Source organism: Denticeps clupeoides, chromosome 17 (assembly GCF_900700375.1).
Source record: "Denticeps clupeoides chromosome 17, fDenClu1.1, whole genome shotgun sequence".
NCBI lineage: Eukaryota > Metazoa > Chordata > Actinopteri > Clupeiformes > Denticipitidae > Denticeps > Denticeps clupeoides.
This window is the reverse complement of record NC_041723.1, coordinates 19,691,010-19,715,157: the sequence shown is the minus strand read 5'-3', so window position 1 is coordinate 19,715,157 and position 24,148 is coordinate 19,691,010. Positions and strand designations below refer to the sequence as shown.

Genomic DNA, 24,148 nt, shown 5'->3' with positions numbered 1-24,148 from the left:
TTTGTTATGTGGCCCTGAATGTTATTTCTAAGAAATAATTTATTGAAAATCATTTTTATGATTATCACTTTATATATATATATATATATGAGCCATGTGGTCTTGTTCTCTCCAGTTGAGTTGAATACAGTTTAATTTTAAATTCAACATGTCCCATTAAATGTGGTTTTGTAATGAAATATGCTACACCTTGACTCATGGGTCAGTTTACACAGTCGGTGTAAAAAGTGTCTATGGCATTTTTCTGCTGTAATTTCCGAGTACATTGTTGTTTTGGTTTAATGTATACTGTTAAATCTGCTCTGGATTTTATTTCTTGTCTTGTGTGGTCACACATTGGCTCCAGAGAAACCTACTTCAACCCTCTGTATACTTATAAATTGTTGAGAAGAAACTTTTTTTACAAATCAATTACATCCTTGGCTCTTGGACATTGAGTAATATCTAATTCTTAAAATGAAATGAAGGGAACATGGGTTGCATGGGTCTAGTGAGTGACACGAACTTTGTTGTGCACAGACCGTGGGATTGGGGTGAAGGCTGAGAAGCTGGAGGCAGTGCTTCCCACATTGGAGCTACTCAGACACAATGTGAAGAACGCCCGTCGGGCTGCCGCCTGCCTCTGGGTCCTGCGGGTCTTCTGCTCTTCTGGTAAGGTCATGGGGGCATAATTTGAGTTCTGTGGGGACATCTCACAATTGAAGAGGAGGGCAGTGGTGGACTAGTGGTTAAGGAAGCGGCCACGTAATCAGAAGGTTGCCGGTTTGAATCCCGACCCGCCATGGTGCCGTTGAGGTGCCCCTGAGTAAAGCACCCCACTGCCCATTGCTCAGCAAGGTTAAATGCAGAGGACACATTTCCTGGTGCTGTGCTGCAGTATCACAATGACAATCACTTAAAAAATAGATGTACTTGCCTCAGGTACCCTTCCTCCAACCTGCTTGCAAGTAAAAGCTTTAATCATACCCAGTGTGTTCTGCTCTCCCAGGTGGCCAGCAATGGGCAATGAACCTGATGGTGTCAATCTTCACCCTTTGTAGATTGATAGCCACCCATTCAATCACTTGGTCTACAGTCAGCTCTGAGTTTCAGGGCCAGTGATGGGTCAGCATGGTGAGGTTTGGCTCATTTGTACTCATGGGAGGCCAGTCTTGAGGTTAGCCACAGGCAGTGAATGTTAGAATTACCTCAAAGTGTGGAGGTAAGTCTCCACATAACCCTTAAAAGAAGGGCTTGAGCTGCTTTATGATCCTCCATGAGGCTGAGGTCGGTGTGACAGGACCATGACATGTCCTGCGTGATGTTAACACCGAGGTAACGTAAGCTGTTCACTCTTTTCACTGGGCTCCTGCTGATGACAGGGGTCTGGTAGGTCACACAACAAAATTTGTCTTTTGCATTTTACACATCACCCTTTGTGAGCAGTGGGCAGCCATGACTGACAATTTTCATGGCCTTTGGCTTTTGCATCAGGGGCTGGTGATTTTCCAGCACTGGACCTGGCAACCCCATGAAAACATGCAGGTGGATGATGGGACCAGGCATTGTGATACTGAAAGTGAAGTGATTGTCATTGTAAAACACTGCAGCAAAGCACACTGTGACACAGTGAAATGTGTCCTCTGTATTTAACCATCACCCTTGGTGAACAGTGGTCAGCCATGAAAGGTGCCTGGGAACAGTGTGTGGGGATGGTACTTTGCTTAGTAGCACCTCGATGGCACCTTGTCGGCTTGGGATTCGAACCTTTCCGATTATGTGTCCGCTTCCTTACCCACTAGGTCACCACTGTCCCAGAACCTGGCAACCTAATGGTATATTGTGCCAGCCAGTTTCAGTGGAACTTCAGAGCACTGCTGCAGTCTCATATGATGTGTCATGGGTGATGGGGGTCATTCAGGGAATTGCTGGGGCTCTGAAGAAGATCTCTCAAAAGTGAAACACTCACATGGTCCATTGTAGCAGTTGATTAAAGGCACAAGCGTTTAAAAACAAGTGTGAATGGGTGAATCGGTAGTATATCCTTTTTTGCAATCCTTTTTTGAGTAAATAGTCAACAAAATGTTTTTTAATTACTGTGTATAAGTTATAAGCCATCACTGTTTAATATTTAGATAATAATGTCTTAATTATTGTGTTAATTAAGTTTGTTTGGCATGTTGCAGAAAGTGAAGACCATTCACTACCACTGTCTCCATGCCAGAGTGCACTGCCTTCTCCTGCTGCTTATTTTATGATCCACAGTAAATGAAGGCTAGAGTGTAAAAATAGAAGAGTCGTCCTGCACACATTCCACATTTAATACTTCCAAACTTCACTTCTTTACGGCTGCCATTTTAAGCTATTAACAGGAGACTGCTGGACACAGATTGTCACTTTTCACAAACATTTCTGTTCCATTGGCAGTCTCCACAGCAACCTTGATTGGGAACAACAGAGGGCTGGATGTCATCTTCCGACTTATCTCCCCCCACAATACCCAGCACACACGTAGGGTCAGGTGAGTAAAGCATGTTAACTCATTTTGGTAATGTGTGTTGTGTCTTGTTGTGAACACTGTTGGGGTGGAGTCTCCTGAAGATAAAAGCCCCTGATAATCAAAGAAAATTCATCACACATGGATAAAATGTTTGAATTACAGAGCCCAAGGTCGGTTGCTAATAATTATCACTCTTTACAGTCATAGATAGTAAAATAAAACCTTTATTTATGTATTGTTAGCTCTAGCCAAATCCAGTATACAGGCTCCTTGTAATAAAGTAATTATATTGTTAGTCTTGTGAATAGTCATTAGCCAAGGTGTCACTGAGGAGCCACTGAGCATAGCACCAGACAAAAGGAGGACACATTTTGTTGTGTCATCATGTGCTGTGCTGTGTTTAACTTCACTTTCACTAAAAAATAAACAGATTATACCTGCCGGCTGAGAACAAGATAACAGTCATGTCACGGTGGCCAGACGCAGCGAGAAAGGATGATGCATACAGATGACATCACGAGACAGAGAAATTTATTACAATAAAGCACACGACAGGGGAACACATCCCCAAAATATGACCTGATGGTGAACAGGGCAGCTTTAATTGAAGTTGAAGTTGAGCTTTATTGTCATTTCAGCTACATACATGTTGGACAGTATATGACATTCTACAGAGACTGCCCTTCTGGCTGTTACCGAGCAGCTACATGTGGCCAGATTGGCAAAACTGTCATCGGTTCTTATTCTCCTCGACCTCTCTGCAGCATTTGACACCGTTAACCACAAGACTCTCTTGTCAATCCTGAAGAGGCTTGGAATTCAGGGCTCAGCATGGCAGTGGTTTGTTTCCTACCTTGATGAGCGATCTTACCAAGTGACTTGAAAAGGATCCACCTCTGCCTCACGTAGACTCTCCACTGGTGTCCCTCAAGGCTCGGTGCTAGGTCCTCTCCTTTTCTCCCTCGACACGAGATCACTTGGTGAGGTCATTTCCTCACATGGATTATCCTGCCACTGCTATGCCGACGACACACAACTCATCTTTTCCTCCCTCTGATCTACATGCTGCTTCCAAAATCTCTGCATGTATAACCGACATCTCATCTTGGATGGCAGCCCATCACCTCAAACTCAATCCCACCAAACTGAACTAATATTCATTCCAGCAGATTCTTCAGCACATCAGGATCTTGCTATTTACCTGGACAACTCACAGCTCTCTCCTTGTACAACAGCCCGCAACCTTGGAGTAACAATAGACAACCAACTCTCCTTCTCGACTCACATCAGCAGTCTTTCCTGCTCATGTAGATTCCTTCTCTACAATATCAGACAAATCCGCCCTTATCTGTCAACCCAGGCCACACAGATACTGGTTCAGTCCTTAGTAATCTCAAGACTGGACTACTGCAACTCCCTTCTAGCTGGTCTACCACTATGTACCATGCGACCTCTACAACTCATACAAAATGCAGCAGCACAACTGATCTTCAACCTTCCCAAGTTCTCCCACACCACCCCTCTGCTACGTTCCCTCCACTGGCTCACAGTAGCTGCACGCATCAAATACAAAATACTGATGCTGGTCTACAAAGCCAAACATGGAGTAGCACCATCCTACCTCACAGCCCTTATTACACCCCGCACTGCACCTCGTATACTCCGAGCCTCCAGTACTGCTCGTCTGGTCCCTCCATCGCTAAAGGTAAAAGGAAGACGCTCATCTACACTCTTCTCCTTCTTGGCCCCTCGGTGGTGAAATGAACTTCCCCTGGAGGTCAGAACAGCTCAGTCACTGAGTATTTTCAAATGGCAGCTCAAGACCTTCCTCTTTAAAGAATATTTAGATGAACTTGTAACCTTCTTATTGTCGAACTTGTGTACAGAATCTACAACAGAGTGAATAAAAAGATTGTATTCATAGTTGGGGGTCCTAGTGAACCAGAACTAATCACTTCATTGATGGTAACTTGAAAGCACGTTGTAAGTCGCTCTGGATAAGGGAGTCTGCCAAATGCCTTAAATGTAAATGACATTTACGAAACAACCTGGTTCTACATGTAACATACTGACATAAAGTGCACATGGGTGATACAGACAAACTGGGCTACATAAGGTGCAAAATGGGGACACAGGCTTTATACAAGCAGAAATTGAAGCACATGGCTGATGAAGTACAAACCGGATTCCAAAAAAGTTGGGACACTAAACAAATTGTGAATAAAAACTGAATGCAATGATGTGGAGATGGCAAATGTCAATATTTTATTTGTAATAGAACGTAGATGACAAATCAAATGTTTAATTTGAGTAAATTTAAAGGAAAAATATGTTGATTCAAAATTTCACGGTGTCATCAAATCCCAAAAATGTTGGGACAAATAGCAATAAGAGGCAGGAAAAAGTAAATTTGAGCATAACGAAGAGCTGGAAAACCAATTAACACTAATTAGGTCAATTGGCAACATGATTGGGTACAAAAAGAGCTTCTCAGAGAGGCAGTGTCTCTCAGAAGCCAAGATGGGTAGAGGATCACCAATTCCCACAATGTTGTGCAGAAAGATAGTGGCGCAATATCAGAAAGGTGTTACCCAGCGAAAAATTGCAAAGACTTTGCATCTATCATCATCAACTGTGCATAACATCATCCGAAGAGATTGTTTCAGAGAATCTGGAACAAACTCTGTGTATAAGGGTCAAGGCCGTAAAACCATACTGGATGCCCGTGATCTCCGGGCCCGTAAATGACACTGCACCACAACCAGAAATGCTACTGTAAAGGAAATCACAGAATGGGCTCAGGAATACTTCCAGAAACCATTGTCAGTGAACACAATCAACCCTGGCATCTGCCGTTTCCAGCTGAAACTCTACAGTGCAAAGAAGAAGCCATTTCTAAGCAAGATACGCAAGCTTGGGCATTTTCACTGGGCCAGGGATCATTTAAGATGGAGTGCGGAAAAATGGAAGACTGTTCTGTGGTCAGACGAGTCACGATTCAAAGTTCTTTTTGGAAATCTGGGACGCCATGTAATCCAGACCAAAGAGGACAAGGACAACCCAAGTTTTCAACAAGATAATGCCAGACCACATTCTGCATTAATCACAACATCATGGTTGCATAGGAGAAGGATCCGGGTACTGAAATGGGCAGTTTGCAGTCCAGATCTTTCACTTATAGAGAACATTTGGTGCATGATAAAGAGGAAGGTGCGACAAAGAAGGCCCAAGCGATTGAACAGTTAGAGGCCTGTATTAGAAAAGGATGGGAGAACATTCCTATTTCTAAACTTGAGAAACTGGTCTCCTCAGTCCCCAGACGTCTGTTGAGTGTTGTAAGATGAAGGGAAGATGCCACACAGTGGTGGAAATGGCCTTGTCCCAACTTTTTGGGGATTTGTTGACACCATGAAATTCTGAATCAACCTGGAATGGTTTTGAATGTACAGTTTGCCTTGCAAAGACCATCTACAGTGGGGCAAAAAAGCAGTTTTGCAATGGTCAATGACCTGAAGAGCAACCTAACAAAGGTTACTACTACTAACACACTACATCATCATGGATTAAAATTAGGTAGTGGTAGTAGCCTAGTGGGTAACACACTCGCCTATGAACCAGAAGACCTGGGTTCGAATCCCACTTACTACCATTGTGTCCCTGAGCAAGACACTTAACCCTAAGCTGCTCCAGGGAGACTGTCCCTGTAATACTGATTGTAAGTCGCTCTGGATAAGGGCGTCTGATAAATGCTGTAAATGTAAATGTAAAAAGCATTACAAGTTTCTGGAGTGGTCCAGCCAGTCTCCACACCTCAGTCCAATAGAGAATCTGTGCCCAGTGACAGCCCCAAAACATCACAGATCTTGAGATGGAAAAAAAAAATTTTACATTCTGTCTCTCACATTTGAAGTTTACCTATGCTGAAAATAATATCTTTGTAATCTTACAATCTCTCGTCATCTTTTTAAGTGGGACAACATGGTGGCTGCCAAATACTTTTTTGACCCACAGTGTGTTGAAACTGTCTTTCATAAGGACCACAAAAAGTTACCTCTGCTGTAGACGATTGTAAAAAGAAGTATAAACTCTCTACCAAAAGCACTGCATTAAAAACCACTCCAATCTGATGTTATCTGCCAGAAAGAGGCATGGTACAATAGAGGTTCAAAGAATAAACAGTTTATAATTTATTAAGACCAGTAGATTACTATTGCAGTTACATGTAAATATTGTATGTAAAAAAAGGTACCAATGTTACAGAAAACCCCAAAATAAAAGAATGGAGAAAGGGATAGAGAAAGATAGAGAACAGCCTTGAGCCAAGCTTCAGAGAGGTCGCCTGGTCCAGGAGAAAAACAGGTAGAGGGAAAGGCCCAGAAACTGGAGGGAAAGGAAAGAGAAGTGCTCTTTTATAAATTTGACTCCCAGGAAATTGCCACAGACCAAGCAGAATTTGGCATCTCCTGTCACAGGGGACCCCAAACAAATGGCTGGCCGTTCACACCTCTTGCTCTGGAAGGCCGTTTGACAACGATATGGAGAACAGAGGTAACGAACCTCTACGAAAGATAAAAGTGCAGAACGTCATGGACCTGCGACTTCCCATCTTACACAATAAATTATTCAGTCTCAGAAACTGCACATTAACAGCACCACAGATTAGAGCCACATAAATGCATCACAGAGTTCATGTAGCAGACTCAACATTTCAACTATTCACAGGAGACTGCATGAATCAGTCCATCATGGAATTTCACACTTGAAAAAGTGTGATTGACTTTACATTCAGACTGAGTGTGAGTTACTAAGCACTCGCCAATATTGAGAACTGATGCAGAGTACAAGTACAATAACAGTTAAAACGGACACTTTAGGCTATGTTGCCTGCTGCAGAAAACAGCTGCTCAGATGGCAGGGATGCAGAGGTGAGAAGTGAAGCGATTGTCATTGTTAAACACTGAAGCACACGAAATGTGTCCTCTGACCAGTCGTCACAGGTGGTCTGGTTTAGAATGTAACAGTCATATATTTGGGTAGCACTCCTTTAAATGCACACACCACTAGGCTGTGTTCGGAGTTAGTCATCTGCCCCAGTTTTGATGCAGCTTTAATTTTTCATTACACAGAGGAACCAAGCAGACTGGTCCAAGCTCCCATGGTCCCTTTTATTATTTCTTGTACATGTAAATAGTGACGTTTTGGTATGTGAGAGCATTTACAGCCATTTACCCGGTTGTGGCGGAACTGAGGTGCTGTGAGTGTAATAAAGAGAGTGGTGGTGTGAGCTTGTTCTTCCAAGTGGATGTTCATTCTCTGTAAGCTTGACCAGAGTTTCCTCCACGACACAGACCAAACACGTTACAAGTGCGTGCAAAAAAAGCCCACATAGACAGTCCAGGCGGCGTCTGGCAACCGCCGTTACAAATGCTGTTCAAATGCGTTTAGTGTAAAACCACATGTTAAATGCAGGTGAATTTTGGCCCATATGGCCTTGTATCTTGCCACCACCTTTTTTTTTGTCTATAAGGTGTCAAACTCTGCTAGCATCAGTGCGCAAGATAGACCAAGTCTTTGCACTCAACTAAAGGTTTTTCTTTTATAATCAAATGTCTCTGTGTCGCGTGACACAAGGAATTGATTATGAAATTCATTGCTGACTCTTTTAGTAATCGATTTGCATTGATTTAATTGGTGTGTTGTTGCAGCCCTACTGGATACATAACTTTTTTGGATCATACTGTGCATGATAGCATGAAAGTTAAAATCATGTTGTTCACTTGTATTGCTTTTTATAACTTTTATTGTCAGCACTTTTATCATGGTTATGAAAAAACATATAAAATACACTGAAATGTCTAATACAGCCATCAAATTGATATGGTTATCTTTAGCTGGCATTAAGGTGAAGTGATTGTCATTGTGATACACTGCATGATACACTGAAATGTGTCCTCTGCATTTAACCCATCACCCTGAGTAAGCAGTGGGCAGCCATGACAGGCGCCCGGGGAGCAGTGTGTGGGGACGGTACTTTGCTCAGTGGCACCTCAGTGGCACCTTGGCGGATCGGGATTCGAACCGGCAACCTTCTGAGTGGTAGTAGCCTAGTGGATAACACACTCTCATATGAACCAGAAGACCCAGGTTCAAATCCCACTTACTACCATCGTGTACCTGAGCAGGACACTTAACCCTGAGTGTCTCCAGGGGGGACTGTCCCTGTAACTACTGATTGTAAGTCCCTCTGAATAAGGGTGTCTGAAAAATGCTGTAAATGTAAAATGATTACGGGGCCACTTCCTTAACCGCTAGGCCACCACTGTCCCGGTTAAAAATATGGAGTGTTTCATGGATTTGTGTGTCATCCTTTCACAGGGGCCATGCTAATCTTCTCAGTATCGATCCAATTTTAGTAAATGTGCCGCAGTAGCAAGCACGTTGCCAAGCATTATGGGTAGCAGCGTATTCCCAACCTGTCTAGCTAAGTTTGACTACAAACTAACTTACTAATTGTACTTCTACGTGTTTCCTTAAGTAGACGATGAAATCTTGGTGGAGCTGAAGTAGGCACAAAAGGCCCTTGAAAGTGAGAGAGTCTTTCTTCTTTTTTTAAAACTATAAAATTCTCCAACTAAGGCTAAGGATGTTCTGGCACACTGGACTCCGGCGTGTTCTCCATTTTAAATGATGGCATAAACAAGTTCATGCAACCAGTAGTATAGCAGATTAATAGCCACACACTGTTGTTCCATTGGTGCACTTACAGCACCCATCTTGATCCAACAGGTCAAAGCTTAGTTTTTTAAATGTAAAAAAAGCTGCCTTTGGAAGGAGTAGTTGAGTAAAAAGTATGATTTTTTTTGACATTGAAAAGTAAAAAGTCTCCACAAAAGTAAAAACTTCAGTTAAGTACAGATACACAAAAACTACTAAAGTACAGTATATAATTAGATTTACTTTGTTACTGTCCACCACTGGGGATGAGATGAACCGCAGAGTGATGGCAAATCTGTTAAAACAAAAGGTGGCTAATATACAAAACATATTCTGAGTTGTTTAACACGCTTTGTTGTTTACTACATAATTCCATGTGTTTGAATGTCTTCATATTAATCTACAATGTAGGAAAATAAAAACAAGAAAACACACACAGACACACTGTTATCTGCTGAGACAGTCATGTGGTCAACATGAGACCAGGATACCTGCTTACAAGTACTTGTCCGTAAATTCACCACAAAGAACATAATACAACAATGTCCACAATGTCTGCTAATTATACACACACAAATAATGACAAATCATACAAACTCATACATATTTAAACTACTATTAAATCACTCATATACACATGCTTGTTAATAAACCATAAATCCCAATGCAAACATATCCATATGTAAACACAATAAACCAACAGACACAGAGAATAAACATCCGGAAATGTAAGCAGAGTGTGTGTGTGCATGTAAATGCTGTAACCAAGACAGAAAGACAGGAGGCTGTCCATCTCTCCCTGGGTTACTGTTGGAAAATTGGACTCTCTCCATATCACCCAGCTGAACATGCGTGCACACACACACACACACACACACAAACACACACAGGAACACACAGCAGACAGTCTAATTACTGACCCTGTTTTCAGCTTGGTGCCTGATGGGAAATTTGGACACCTACGGAAACACAAAAGATCAAATACACACAAACACACACTCACAGGCTTGGCTTGCTTCCTGCCCCTGCCCCTCACCAACCGTGAGGGTAGAACTGGCTCATTTGAATTAGCCTTCCACAGTCTGTCTCTCTCTCTCTCACACACACACACACACACACACACACACACACACACACCGTCAAAACACCACAACTGGGGAGCTTTTACCCACCCGAGGCCTTCAGATCCTTCAGAAGTTTCTAGATGACTGTCTCAGTAAGTAGACTCAGTAAGTCTAGTGATGACCTGTCCATTGTCCTAAACAAGGTGCTGCAGGCTGTCTGCACACACAAACCCCCCAGATTTTTACACTGAAGCAGCTGTTGTGAAAGCAGGTCAATGAAGGACAGACAAAGCAAATCATTTTCCTATGATTCAGTCAGTGGAGTGAGACATTTCCAGTTCCTTCTGCCAGATAGGAACACAAAAGCTAGAGACAGTGATTTGAAAGTCAATCTGATAACAGAAAACAATTCAGTAAAAAAAAAAAAAACAAAAAAACTAAATCCAACATTAAAAAAAAACCTGGTAGCAGATAGCTGGTGCTCTTTGCATATTACATATGCCGAAAGGTCATGGGTTCAATTCCACCAACCAGCAGGGTGCACTGAACTGAAAGTGAAGTGATTGTCATTGAGGTGTGGGTCAGTGGGCTGTCACTGTATAAGGCCAGAATCTGAAGCAATTGTCATACACTGCAGCACAGCACACGGTGACACAACAAAATATGTCCTCTGCTATTAACCAGTCACTCTTAGTGAGCAGTGGGCAGCCATGACAGGTGCCCGGGGAGCAGTGTGTGGGGACGGTGCTTTGCTCAGTGGCACCTCAGTGGCCTTGGCGGGGCAAGATTCTAACAGGCAACCTTCCGATTAACTGCTAGGCCACGACTGCCACACTGTTCTGGATGGGTGCTGCTGTAGAGCAATTTTGAGCTCTGAAACCAAGACGGAAGAGATGTTGATTACAGCTGTAATACAGCTATTTCACATACAGAGCATCTGAAAAGTATTCATAGTGCATCACTTTTTCCACATGTTACAGCCTTATTCCAAAATTGAGTAAATTATTTCTTTCCCTCAGAATTCTACACATAATACCTAACAACGACAACATGAAAAAGGTTTTCTTGAGGTTTTGGCAGAAAAACTGAGAGAGCACATGTACATAAGTTTTCGCAGCCTTTGACATGAAGCTCAAAGTTGAGCTCACATTCCTCCTGTTTTCTCCTGATCATCCTTGAGATGTTTCTGCAGCTTAAGAGTCTACATGTGGAAATAACAGTTGATTGGACCTCATTTGGTAAGGAACACACCTGTCTATATAAGGTCCCACAATTGACAGTTCATGTTAGAGCACAAACCAAGTCAAAGGAATTGTCTGTAGACCTCCGAGACAGGATTGTCTCAAGGCACAAATCTGGGGAAGGTTACAGAAAGATTTCGGCTGCTTTGAAGGTCCTAATGAGCACAGTGGTCTGAATCATTTGTAAGACAAAAAAGTTAAAAACTACCTAGAACTAGCCGTCCACCTAAACTCAGCGATCAGGGAGAAGGGCCTTAGTCAGGGATGTGACCACTGTGGACAGAGGAGAACCTTCTAGAAGGACAACCATCTCTGCAACAATCCACCAATCAGGCCTGTAGGGTAGAGTTGACAGATGGAAACCACCTCTTAGTAAAAGGCACATGGCAGTCCACCTGGAGTTTGCCTGAAGGACTCTCAGACCATTAGAAACAAAAGTCTCTAGTCTGATGAGACAAAGATTGAACTCTTTGGTGTGAATGTGAGGCATCAAGTTTGGAGGAAACCAGGCACCGGTCATCACCAGGCCAATAGTGAATTATACTGTGGGGATGTTTTTCAGCTGCAGGAACTGAGAGAGTAGTCAGGAAAGATGGAAAGATGACAACATACAGAGACATCCTGGAAGAAAACCTGATCCAGAACTCAGGTTGAACTCAGACTGGGGCTACGGTTCATCTTTCAGCAGGACAACAGCCCTAAGCACACAGCTAAGATATCAAAGGGGTGGCTTCAGGAGAACTCTATGAATGTCCTTGAGTGGCCCAGCCAGAACACAGACTTGAATCCAATTGAATGTCTCTGGAGAGATCTTAAAATGGCTGCACTGACGCTTCCCATCCAACCTGATGGAGCTTGAGAGGTGCTGCAAATGAGGAATGGGCCAAACTGGCCAAGGAGTGACAAGCTTGAGGCATCATATTAAAAAAAGACTGTAATTTCTGCCAAAGGTGCATTGACAAAGTATTGAGTAAAGGTTGTGAATACAGATATGATTAGACGTGATTTATAATTTTATTATTTTAATTTTTTATATATTTTTTTACATTTGCCAAAACCTCTATTACATTTTTTTCACCTTGTCATTGTTGGGTGTTGTGTGTAGAATTCTGAGGGGAAAAAAAAGAATTTATTTTTTTTGGAATTAGGCTGTAACATAACAATGTGGAAAAAGCATTGCACTGTGAATACTTTCTGGATGTGCTATAAATATTCAGTCTCATGAGTAACGTTTCTCTCTTCATCCTGTTTCACTCCTAGAAGAGTGAAAGTGGAATGGCTTTTAAATGATAAGACATATGGACTGAGACCCCCAGCTGAACTGGATAGACAATGAGCTTCACTCTCACCGTGTACATCAGAGACTCAGGGCATGTTGCTTCGCCTCGCCTCACCGCTGCTGCTTTTCATGTCTCCACTGTAACTGCACTGCATGACAGCTGCTGTTGTCATAAAGCAGCGTGTCACTGACACTATTGGAGCTGGATTTATGTGGAACACATTCATAATTATTCTGAACAGACCCGAGTTGGTGGAACACTGGGGTGCTGGCTGTCTACAAGCCTGACTCAGCACTGGTGTCTGTGGGAATGAATGGGAATGATTAGTGGTGTGGGGTTGCACTGTGACTATTTGTTAGATCCAAGCTTCTCTATATATCTGCATATACTGTATATTAGAGCATTAGTGACATTTTAAAGGAACTATTGCAAGTGAGCAATATAGTCAAATTAGGAGAGACGTTCATAGTAATAACATGTATAGTGGCATGAGAATTAACACCTAAACAGAATCGATACGTGCATGATCAGGTCTGAGGACGAGTTCAGTAGAGTGCATTATTATCATGATACCATATTTCACCTATTAGTTTGTCTGTTGCAACAAATAAAAAAGATTTGTCCAACCACCTTAAGGTGGATGATATTTGAAGAGATTAGAGTGATATCATCATGAGATATTGTCACTCCCAGGATTCCTTTCAGCCACACATTACCCCTAATGCAGTCCTTTCTGTTTTTGCAGGGCTGCCATTGACACCCTGGCTGCACTCTTACGCTCAAGTAAGTCTTTAACTTGTTTTAATTTTTCCCCTGTTAGGAATGCTGTGAGCCTTTGGTGATATATGACATTATTAATGCCCCGTTATGGATTTTTTCACTATGCGGTTTGCTCATGCTGCAGCACCTGAGGTGCTGAGCTGCTTGTAAGCAGGTGCTATTAAAAACTGAGAAAGTGTGGCTGTATCAAGCAGCTTCATGGGCCATAGGGCTGTCTATATATGTTATGTTCTGAAATTAGTTTTTAAAAACCAACCCGGACAGCGTCCACCCCAATATCTAAACTTCGGAGTCATCCATCACAGTTCCAGTGTGAGATATAATAATAATGCACTTGAGGGGATGCCATTCATATCTGTCATGACACAGACAGAGAGGGAGATCCAGGCGCAGATCTATGACAGGGAATTTATTGAAGACATTTCAATAACAAGGGTACAGGACCTAAGAATGGGGCACTCACAAGGCTGGACATACAGCACATAGGGGCAGTACTTTGGGATAAAGGTATCAGGGAGATGGGAAGAATGACACACGCACACCAAAGCACAAACATGCAGATAGTATTAGACACAGCAGGGCAGGAGGACGGGAGGGACAAAACCAGGACAAGCAGACCTGACAAGGAGCAAGAACAATGGTAAATGGGAACAAGGTTAGCCTTAGAATTACAGTACAGATAAACACTAACAAGGGTTTCCATACATGGGATGAGACTGGATTAGAGTAAAAGCTAGGACTAGAGGACAGACCAACAAGGAAGATTTGATTAATACTCAAATAACCTAGAGTATTTACTCGTACTTAGTAAACGCAATGCTCTTTTACATCCAAGTCTTCAATATTAATGAGGTGATTTGCACTGACCATGTATGGTTGAAAGGGTGAGTTTAGAGGGCAGAATATGCAGCAAATCCATATGTGAACAATCCCAGGTAGAGTGTGATATATAAAGTGTATTGTTTTCATAAATCTGACTTTTCCTTTGTGTACGTAATTTTGGTCTGTTGATTGCACATACACTTTTAACATGAGATTGACGCTAAATTTTAAAAGTGAGACCCCTGGTTTTTTGTGGAATCGTCTGGCTTGTTGGAAAGCCAGAACTGAAAAGAGCATAATTGTTCTCTAACTGTGAGAAATTAATGGGCCTTTCAAAATCTTAGATTTTCATATTAACCTTACTCAGCTGAGCTTATATTTTATTTATTTAAGGAGGCATCTAAAAAAACCTTTCAGTGCTTGGAGGAAAGTTTCAATCCATGCAGTGAGGACTACATGAACCAAAGTGCTCAACACATTCATCTAAAGCCTGCATATTCTGTCAGATATAATATTAAATCAGGCCTGATTGGATTTTGATTAGTTGTTTCTGAAGCAGCGGGCAGATTTTGTATTTGCTTGTCTGTAATGTGGGCTGAAGGCCGCATTACTGAGCCATTATTACCCCGATGCTGATTTAATATGAGATCTGTTTGGCTGTGTTCTCCCTGTCTTATGATGCTGCTGTTGTAAATCTAAAATATTGCTGTAATACTCACTGCTACAGATGTATTTGTTTGCTTGCATTTTTCACCTTGCCTCTGCATGTAATTGCATCTTCCCCTCAAAAAGAATTAAATTATGTCTTCCTGGCCACTGGAATGCAAACAGACAAGAGAGAAAAACTGTGTGTTCTGTGCTCATGAATCTTCAGCTGGCTCCTGGTGTAGTGTTGGTGTGTGTGTGTGTGTGTGTGAGTGCATGAGTGCAGATCCAGTGATCTTCAGTTCCAGTGGTTTCCTGCAGGGTGCAGTGTGGCTCCACACACAGCAACCTCCTCCTCTGTCTGGTGTGTGTGTGTGTGAGAACGAGAGAGACAGCTCACAGGCTGAACACCTGTTGCACGGTAGTTGTGTGCTACCCTTGCTTCATCCATGCCCCGCCTGTTATTATCCATCCTCAGGAGAGTTTCTTGGAATCAGAGCCATGTTGGTGCCATTGTCTTTGCAGTGGGATCTGGGTCGTATTCCACATGTGTCTCCTGCCCTGCTTTTTTTTAATCCACATCTGGAATGGTGTATTGATCCCCAAAGGGAAAGTTTAGATATTTCAATATACTAAATGTATTCTTCTATATAACAGGAAAAGTTGTTCAGAGTCAAAGTTCAATATAAAAATATAATTTTTAACACATCCATCCTGCCTGCTACGTTCTTGGCAGCTAGATTAGACAATACCCCCCCTCCAAGCAAGATAGACATATTACTGATAAAATGAACAAGCACTCTTTTATTTCATCCCAAGATTGTTTTTTTAACAAGAAGATATTAAGATAATTTTTACTACTCCGACATTTTCACCAGATATTGAGATGGGGGACTAATGTAGGGGGGGAAAAAAAAAAGTCAACCTGATGGGAGAGACCTCAATGTAAGGTTATAAAACAGGAGACAGAGAGCCTTCTAAACAGCTTTAGGACATATGGTGCTGTAAAAAACCAGGGTCCATGATTTTATCTCCAAGCTGTGACCTTCCGCTCACAAGAAGCATCACCAGGGTGCCAAAAGGCCAGCTAATGGCCTGAGGTGCCATGACAGGAAAATCACTGTATTCCGGTTTCAAGGGTTCTGCAGAAACATCAAAGGACAGTCTAATTTGTCCGTGGCACATTTTTTGTGAGTCAAATTCCGATTATAAAAGAGGTTCTGTTCATGGTTACTGTATTTTCTTTTCCTCCTCCTTCGGGGGCTTGTCCAACCTCAGATGCTGGGATTCTCCCTGAGCTTCTGGGCCTTCTCTCCCCCCTACTTCTGCAGGTCCAGGCTGCTTCTCTGGAGCTTGGCCCCTACTTCCCCTCTATTTTCTCCTTTTTTTTGGAGGGGGGGTTCTGGCACATTTTACATACAATATTTACATGTAACTGCAATAGTAATATATCTGTGTGAATAAATTAGAAACTGTTCATTCTTGTAGCCTCTATTGTGGCATGCCTCTGAATGTCCAGGTAACATCAGGAGTCAGAATAACAAGGTCAACGCAATTCTCTGATGTCTTCCCATCATTGTTTCGTGTATGTCGGTTTTTACAGTGCCCAGCACAGTACCAAGCACAATGGAATTCTTATGGGCAGTGGTGGCCTAGCGGTTAAGGAAGCGGCCCTGTAATCAGAAGATTGCCGGTTCGAATCCTGATCTGCCAAGGTGCCACTGAGCAAAGCACCGTCCCCACACACTGCTCCCCGGGCTGTCATGGCTGCCCACTGCTCATTAAGGGAGAAGGTTAAAATCAGAGGACACATTTAGTTGTGTCACTGTGTGCTGTACTGCAGTGTATCACAATTACTTCTCTTTCTTTCTTACTTGAGCACGATCTCTACAGAAAAGACATACAAGACTTCTAACAGAACACACAAGACATTAAGCATAAGCTTTGGAATTTACTGTATTCTTCTTGACTGGTTCCTACTCTGGTTGCTAGGCTACAGGGTGAGTAGCTCCAGTTTCAGTGCTGTAGGTGATGGTCAGTGAGTAAATGTGTGAGTGATGTGCTCAGCCTCGTGCTCCATGTGTCACGCTGACCTTCAGAGCACAGTCTGCCTCCTCTCTCTGCTTGAACTCCATGCTTTGGGGAGCTCTGCAGAAAGGCTCAGCTTCTCTATTAACTGCAGTGAGAGCCCTGGCCTGGCCTAAATCCAGCCTTTTCATCTTACCCTGCCACAGACACCAATATTCTCATACTGGACTCTCTGTGCTGTTGGAAAGAAATGGCAGGAAACAGCAAAAGGTGGCAGAACAATGTGATTGAAATTGTGAGAATGTGAGGAATTCTTTCTCCCGGTTTTCACACTCCTGTAGGCAAGCTTTGCCAAAATCAGATGACGTGAAAGGGAAGTGTCCCTTTCATGGTGTCATGGTGATACACTGCAGCACGGCACACGGTCACACAATGTGTACTCTGTATTTAACCATTAGCCATGACAAGCGCCCGGGGAGCAGTGTGTGGGGACGGTGCTTAGCTTAGTGGCACCTCAATGGCACCTTGGCGTCTCAGGATTCAAACCGGCAACCTTCCGATTACGGGGCCGCATCCTTACCAACTAGGCCACAAGTGCCCCTTGATGACTACATCATCATGATGACTAATCATGACTTGGCACCTTGATGACTTAATTAGTAATATTCTACTCACTCACACTTAAAATAAATGGTGCAGAGTTTGGAATCTGGATAGATTCTTTGTTAGTTGGCAAAATTACAAAATCAGCAGGGAATCAAATAATTATTTTGCCCGCTGTGTGTTTTATAATGTTTTCATCATAACCAGCTTCAGGATATTCATGGCTGAAGGAAAATCCCTAAATCAGGGTGGTAGAAAGGCCAAGAGTGTGATGTAGTGTGTTATTTCATTGTTTTCCTGTCATCAGATGATGTGTGTTTTTGTAGTAAATTTGTAGTAATTGTAGTAAGCATTGTGTGTTACATGATCCAGTAACAAGCAGCAGCAACCCTGGTCATTGTATACAGCTGCACAGTACCATAGTTCTTAGAGATCAAGGTGTCAATGTTTGATTTATTTGATGCACTTTGTATAAGGCCAAAAAGTATTAAAATGGCATCACGGTTTGTTTCAGAGGTGAATTGCCGTGCTGCTGTGGCCAAGGGCTACGTCTCAGGCCTGCTGAAGCTCTATGAGGACTGGCACAGCCACGACCCCAACCTGGAGCATGTACCCATTCGCCGAGCCCTACTGCACTGTCTCCTGCACGTCACCAGCAGCCAAGAGGGCCGCAGTGCAATGGTGGCAGAGGGTGGAATGACCCTTCTCTTACAGATCACACAGGTGTGGCAGCTGTGCATGTTGACTCTTATTGGCTACTGACTTTCGAATGAGCTGAGACTGAAAATACATGACGATACAGACCTGTCCAACCCACTTCTACCCTTACAAACACAGCATGCTCACATTACATTGAAAAGCTCAATTTCATTTCACTATTAAGACCATAGGGTGGTTAGCATCATCTTAGCATCACATCTTCGGTCATGCCTCGGTCCTTCAAGAGGCTGAAGACCAGATCCACTGCTGATGTGGCAGACACCTTCAATGTGTCTCAGCATCAAGTACAGAGTATTAAAAAAAGATTTGAAGAGACTGGAGACGTTTTTGACAAGCCCAGGTCAGGCAAACCCCACAAGACAAATGCTCGAGAGGACCGTTTGTTGGCTCGAAAATCCAAGGCCAGCCCATTTTCCCTGTGTCAACCAGAACAGTTTCGTCATATTCTGTCTGGAAATGGCCTCCATGGTTGAATCAGTGGCCAGAAACCAGCACTAAACAAAAGACAATTGAAAAACCATTTGCCAAGGCCCACAGCCTGCTAAAAGGATGAACGCTGGAAAAGTGGCAGAAGGTGGATTTTTCAGATGAATCTTCTGTTGAATTACACCACAGTTGCCGCAAATATTGCAGGAGATCTACTGGAGCATGGATCCGAGATTCACCCAGAAAACAGTGAAGTTTGGTGGTGGAAAAATCATGGTCTGGGGTTACATCCAGTATGGGGGTGTGCGAGAGATCTGCAGGGTGGAAGGCAACATCAATAGTCTGAAATACCAAGAAATCTTAGCTACCTTCTATATTCCCAACCATAAAGAGGCCAAATTCTGCAGCAGGATGGTGCTCCATCACATACTTCCATCTCCACATCACAGAAGATCAAGGTGCTCCAGGATTGGCCAGCCCAGTCACCAGACATGAACATCATTGAGCATGTGTGGGGTAGGATGAAACAGGAAGCATGGAAGAAAGAATACTGATATTTTTGTATTTGCAGTAAATTTGTTTAATTTCTGTATAAGCAAAAAACTTTTGTCTTGCCAAAATTGAACCTTTCTGTCTTGATTAAATGATAAATCTTTTTTTCAGTGAAACTCATTCATCTCAACTCATTAAACATAATTTGGTAGGGTTTTTCAGATGAGCTATTTCTAACACCAATTGATTAATTAAGTCAGGTCAATAGCAGGTGTTTCTACAAATAGATAAGCGATAAGACTTTTGTCAGGGACTGTACACTCTACACATGTGAAGTATAAGTCGCTCTGGATAAGGGTGTCTACCAAATGCCTTAAATGTAAGTATTGACTGGAAGTGAATTAAATAGGCTAGAAAAGAAAGTAGGGTATGTGAGAGCTGTCAATCATGTATCAATCAGCTCATCATCTGGGCATCATAAATGATGGCACACCAACAACAATAGATCTTATTCCACAAGACCCAGGCATTTAGTGCTGTTTTTTTTGGACGGTTTAAGAATTTTTTTTCTTGTTTTACAGAGCTGCCTGGCAGTAGCTGGGCTGGAGTGTCTGGTGAAACCTGCAGTACAGCTGATGCGGAAGTGTCTGCCAAGGTGCCCTATCCCACTGACCTCAGATCAGAGTGCCTACAGCCTCCTGCTGCCTGGACGGTCGAACACTCACTGGGATGCTGATACCAAACTCGGTAGAGTTTCTCTCAAACCCCCGCACCCCCAGAAACACAGTCAGGGTCAGGTACAGGGGTGTCAACAGTCAGCAGTGTCAACCATGGAAAATACTAAAAATGGACATTCTAGCCTAACAGTACTAAGGATGTGGGTCACAACACTGAACCAACACAGATAACCAACAGGACTAGAGACTGGATATAATGGATATATGTGGAAATGTGCCAATGTGCTAGACGTGATCTGGGGTTGCTGCAGTGGCTCAGGTTGAGGTTCTGCCCATAAAGAACATGGTCACCGGATTACCTGAATCTACTAAATGACCAAGATAATCCATTAGGGAAGTTCTTCTTCTCTGATGGTACAGGCATATCCTCAGAAGACAATTCCTCAATACAGTGGGGATGGTTCAGGGATCATGAGACAACATCATTTCTACACATGGATTGGCCATCACAGTTCAGACCTCCCTGAGAATCTTTGAGATGTGCCGGAACAGAATTTGTGCAGTGATGCAACTGTTGGAGAGAAATTAATGCAACTCTAGATTGAAATAAATATTGTGAAGCTGCAAAAGCTAATTTTAACAATGCCTCAGCGCATGCATGCTATAATCAAGGCTGAAGTCAGTCCAACAAAATATTAAGTATTTTTTCACGTTTCTAATGAGAATTATTCTGGATCATGCTGCACTTCCACCTTCTGATTTTAGACTTATATGAATAATCTGTGAAATGAGGTAGATCATGTTTTAATATCAAGTGAATGCTGTATAATGATGTGTATGAAATATACTGTACAATAAATAATGTATACACCATAATACTTCTTCCGAGCCATTAAATAGTCTGTTTGTTACTAGGAGGAAGGTTTCTGGCCCTGTTGGAGGCTCATATGCTTCTGCAGACTCCACTGTCTCTCCCAGAGGGACCATGTACTGACCAGAAGAGCTGCAGCTCATTTGTTTCCCAGCTGAGCCTAGCAGTTGCTGCCTTCATTTGCTATTCTGCCTCTCAGATATTCTGATGGATGGTGCAGATTTAGCTTTCTGTTTCTGTTGGATCTTTGCTCCTAAGCACCACAAACTACTCAATTAATTACATTCAACACAATGAAAGACATAGCCTGGTCGTCTGTGTGAGACAGGGACTGCAGCTCAGACTGCACTGAGCATTTACAGATTCCAATAAGAACATTATAAAGAAACTTTGCCCAAACTTATAAGAAATCGCAGCCAGAAAGTAAACAGATGTCAAGCATGCAGAGGAATGAGGAGGAACCCGAATGGGTTCTCTGAGACACCCTATACACCACCAAACCCACATGCTGTGATCTTCACATGTCAGAGTCTCATAGTCTCATAGTTTTACTCTTCTGTCTCTTTTTACCAGACGACAGCTTTGAAGATGAAAGTGAAGACGACACCGAACATGATGAAGCCGACTGCCATGACTATGTGAGCAAACCAGCATGACACACAGCGTGACACACTCACTTGCATGTACACACAGAGCAAACTAGGGATACTGCAATACATTCATATGAAACCCAGACACTTTTGGAGTGTTCACCCCGGTCTGCTGTGATGCAAGTGTCTTTGCTACTCTGAACCTGGCATAGTCATTCTTCATTCATCCAGTGCTCACATAGATGTCACAACTGATCACAACTGATGAGAATGGTGGAGCATTTCAGATTATTTAAAGGGTGCATCATCACTATGCAGTTTTTGGGGTGCAGACTGCGGTTACTCATATACACTTAAATCTGTGATATCTTAAATCTTGCGATATCTTAAGAGTTATGGCTTCCCTGGTCCACCAGGTAGCACCATATACTTGTCGTGTCAACCCTAACTATGTGTTTTCTAATTACATGTAATTACACGTAATTTACCTCCGCCCTCTACATTGTCACTTCTAGACTGTTTGCAGACCCCTGTGCGTAAATCAGTGCTGGTTCCGTACAGGTCAGACCTTGCCAAAGAGTAGTGTTTTCATTTATAAAGCTCACCATGTCATGCATTTGTGGCTCATGTATTCACTCCGACATGACAGAAGAAGCAAGCCATAGACAAGAGTATCTGACTTGAACTCACCGAGTGGAAATCAGGTTGTTAGATGGGTTGTCCCGGCTTAGTGTACACCACATTCATGCACTGCAATGGCATTCTCCTTCAAAGTTTTTTCCTTGACAGCAAAACCTCCCATCGTTCCATCGGTCTTTGTTGGGTTGCCAGATATGAAGCTGTGTTCCGCACCTTTTTGCCTGGCCCATCATTAACATTCCTGTCTGTCTCTGAAGAGTTGCCAGGCTCAGCACCAACACAGGCAACACAATGCTTGGCCAGACTCCCACCGTCCTGTTGGTCCCAGCTGGGTTCCAGGGGACATAGCCGGTTTCCTCTCCTCACCACCTGGCCCTGTCTTCAGCAGTCCAGTCTGTCTCAAAAGACTTGCCAGGTTCGCCCCCAAAACTTCCACCACAACGCCTGGCCCAGACCCCAATCGTTCCATTGATCTGAACTGGATTGCCAGGGTCAAAACTGGTTTCAACTCCAGTCTGGGTCCTCACTTTACCTGACCCCACCTTCATCCATCCTTCTGGATCCTGCAGGGTTCCCAGGTCCACGCCAGATTCCCTCCCTCTGAACCCACGGAGGAGAGTCATGCCAACGCTACACACAAGGTCCAAGCCAAGATTCACAACTGAACCACTATGCAACAGAGACAGAAGAGAAAAACGATGAGACTCCGACCATTGATATTTTTCCACTCTTAGCATTTTAGTAAATAAGTAAATGTTTAAGAAAAGACCTTTTTCTCTTATTATCTTTAACCAGACTGTGTGCCGCTGTGTATCACTTCACTTTTAAAAAATCTATATTTAAATAATAGTTAAAGCAACGCAAGTAAACACCAAAAATATTTTTTAAGTGATAGAATTTATTATTAAAGACGAAAAAAATACAACATGGCCCGCTGTGACAAAGTGGTTGCCCCCCTTGTTAAAATATAATTAAACTGTGGTTCAAAATCTCTAGCCACACCCGGTCCTAATTACTGCCACACCTCTTCTCAATCAAGGGGTCGCTTAATTAAGACCTGCCTTACAAAGTAATGTAGACATTTCTAAAGCTCTGGGACTGCAGTGAACCACAGTGAGAACCATAAGAGCGCAGCGCTCATTGCAGGCCACGCCCCTTGAACCCTCATACCTCACATCTTCCCTATTTCACTGTGCCTGCATCTGAGCTCCAAGCTCCGGGAGACAGCGTGTGTGCTCAGCCACTCGGTTATTTTCTGTCTTAGTCTTGTTTTCTTGTTATAGTTCTGATATAGTCAGAGTCCGTGGTGTGTGAGTGACTGGTGGAGTGTCCCTGTGAGAGTGAAACCTGGTGACCTGCTTTCACTTTCCCTGTCCCAAAGTAGAGCCCTGTATGCTCGTTTTTCCAGGTTTACTCCCACGTCTGAGTCCGCCTCAACAAACATCCATGTTGGTTTGGATTTTTTTTCCCCTTAATAATAAGTGAAAGTGAAGTGATTGTCATTGTGCAACACTGCAGCACAGCACATGGTGCACACAACAAAATGTGTCCTCTGTATTTAACCATCATCCTTGCTGAGCAGTGGGCGGCCATGACAGGCACCCGGGGTGCAGTGTGTGGGGACGGTACCTTCATCAAGGGGACCTCAGTGGCACCTTGGCAGATCAGGACCTTCTGATTACCTTCCTTAACCGCTGCCCCCCCCCCCCATGTTTCACTAACCCCTTTTTTTGTTTCCTTGTGTAGTCTAATATTTAATTAAATGTGACTAACATAAAAAAAGTAAGAAACCAAAGAGGGAGCAAACTTTTTTTCCCACCAGTGCATGTTCTGGTTGAGGGACTCCTGATTTCTGTTCGCTGCCATTGTGAATTAACATGCTAAATGCGTTTTGAATCAGCTGATTGGCTGGCTGACTGGCTCGCGATAGTTTGATTCTTTTCTCTATTTCTGATACGAGTTATTCACTGTAAGTGGTCGTCACATACTGTACATTCTTACAAAAGAGATTTATAAAAATACTTTGTGTATTGCTCCACTTTAAAACGAACATTTGGAGTCGAATTCCGTCGTTTTT

General features: G+C 42.9%; 1 protein-coding gene and 1 non-coding gene across 2 annotated transcripts in view; one reads left to right on the top strand and one right to left on the bottom strand.

Annotated features, from left to right (window-relative positions):
• Positions 1–24,148, top strand: part of LOC114766967 (cytosolic carboxypeptidase 4-like) — a 121,756-nt gene that overhangs the window by 19,712 nt on the left and 77,896 nt on the right. The window contains exons 5-10 of the mRNA XM_028958358.1: positions 520–651; positions 2,407–2,500; positions 13,524–13,561; positions 18,171–18,379; positions 19,876–20,041; positions 21,416–21,480. Of these exons, the coding sequence (XP_028814191.1) occupies positions 520–651; positions 2,407–2,500; positions 13,524–13,561; positions 18,171–18,379; positions 19,876–20,041; positions 21,416–21,480 (704 nt within the window). The remainder of the gene's footprint in view (positions 1–519; positions 652–2,406; positions 2,501–13,523; positions 13,562–18,170; positions 18,380–19,875; positions 20,042–21,415; positions 21,481–24,148) is intronic.
• Positions 8,810–8,916, bottom strand: LOC114767527 (U6 spliceosomal RNA). The gene has a single exon (XR_003742955.1). It is a non-coding gene; the product is annotated as a U6 spliceosomal RNA (small nuclear RNA).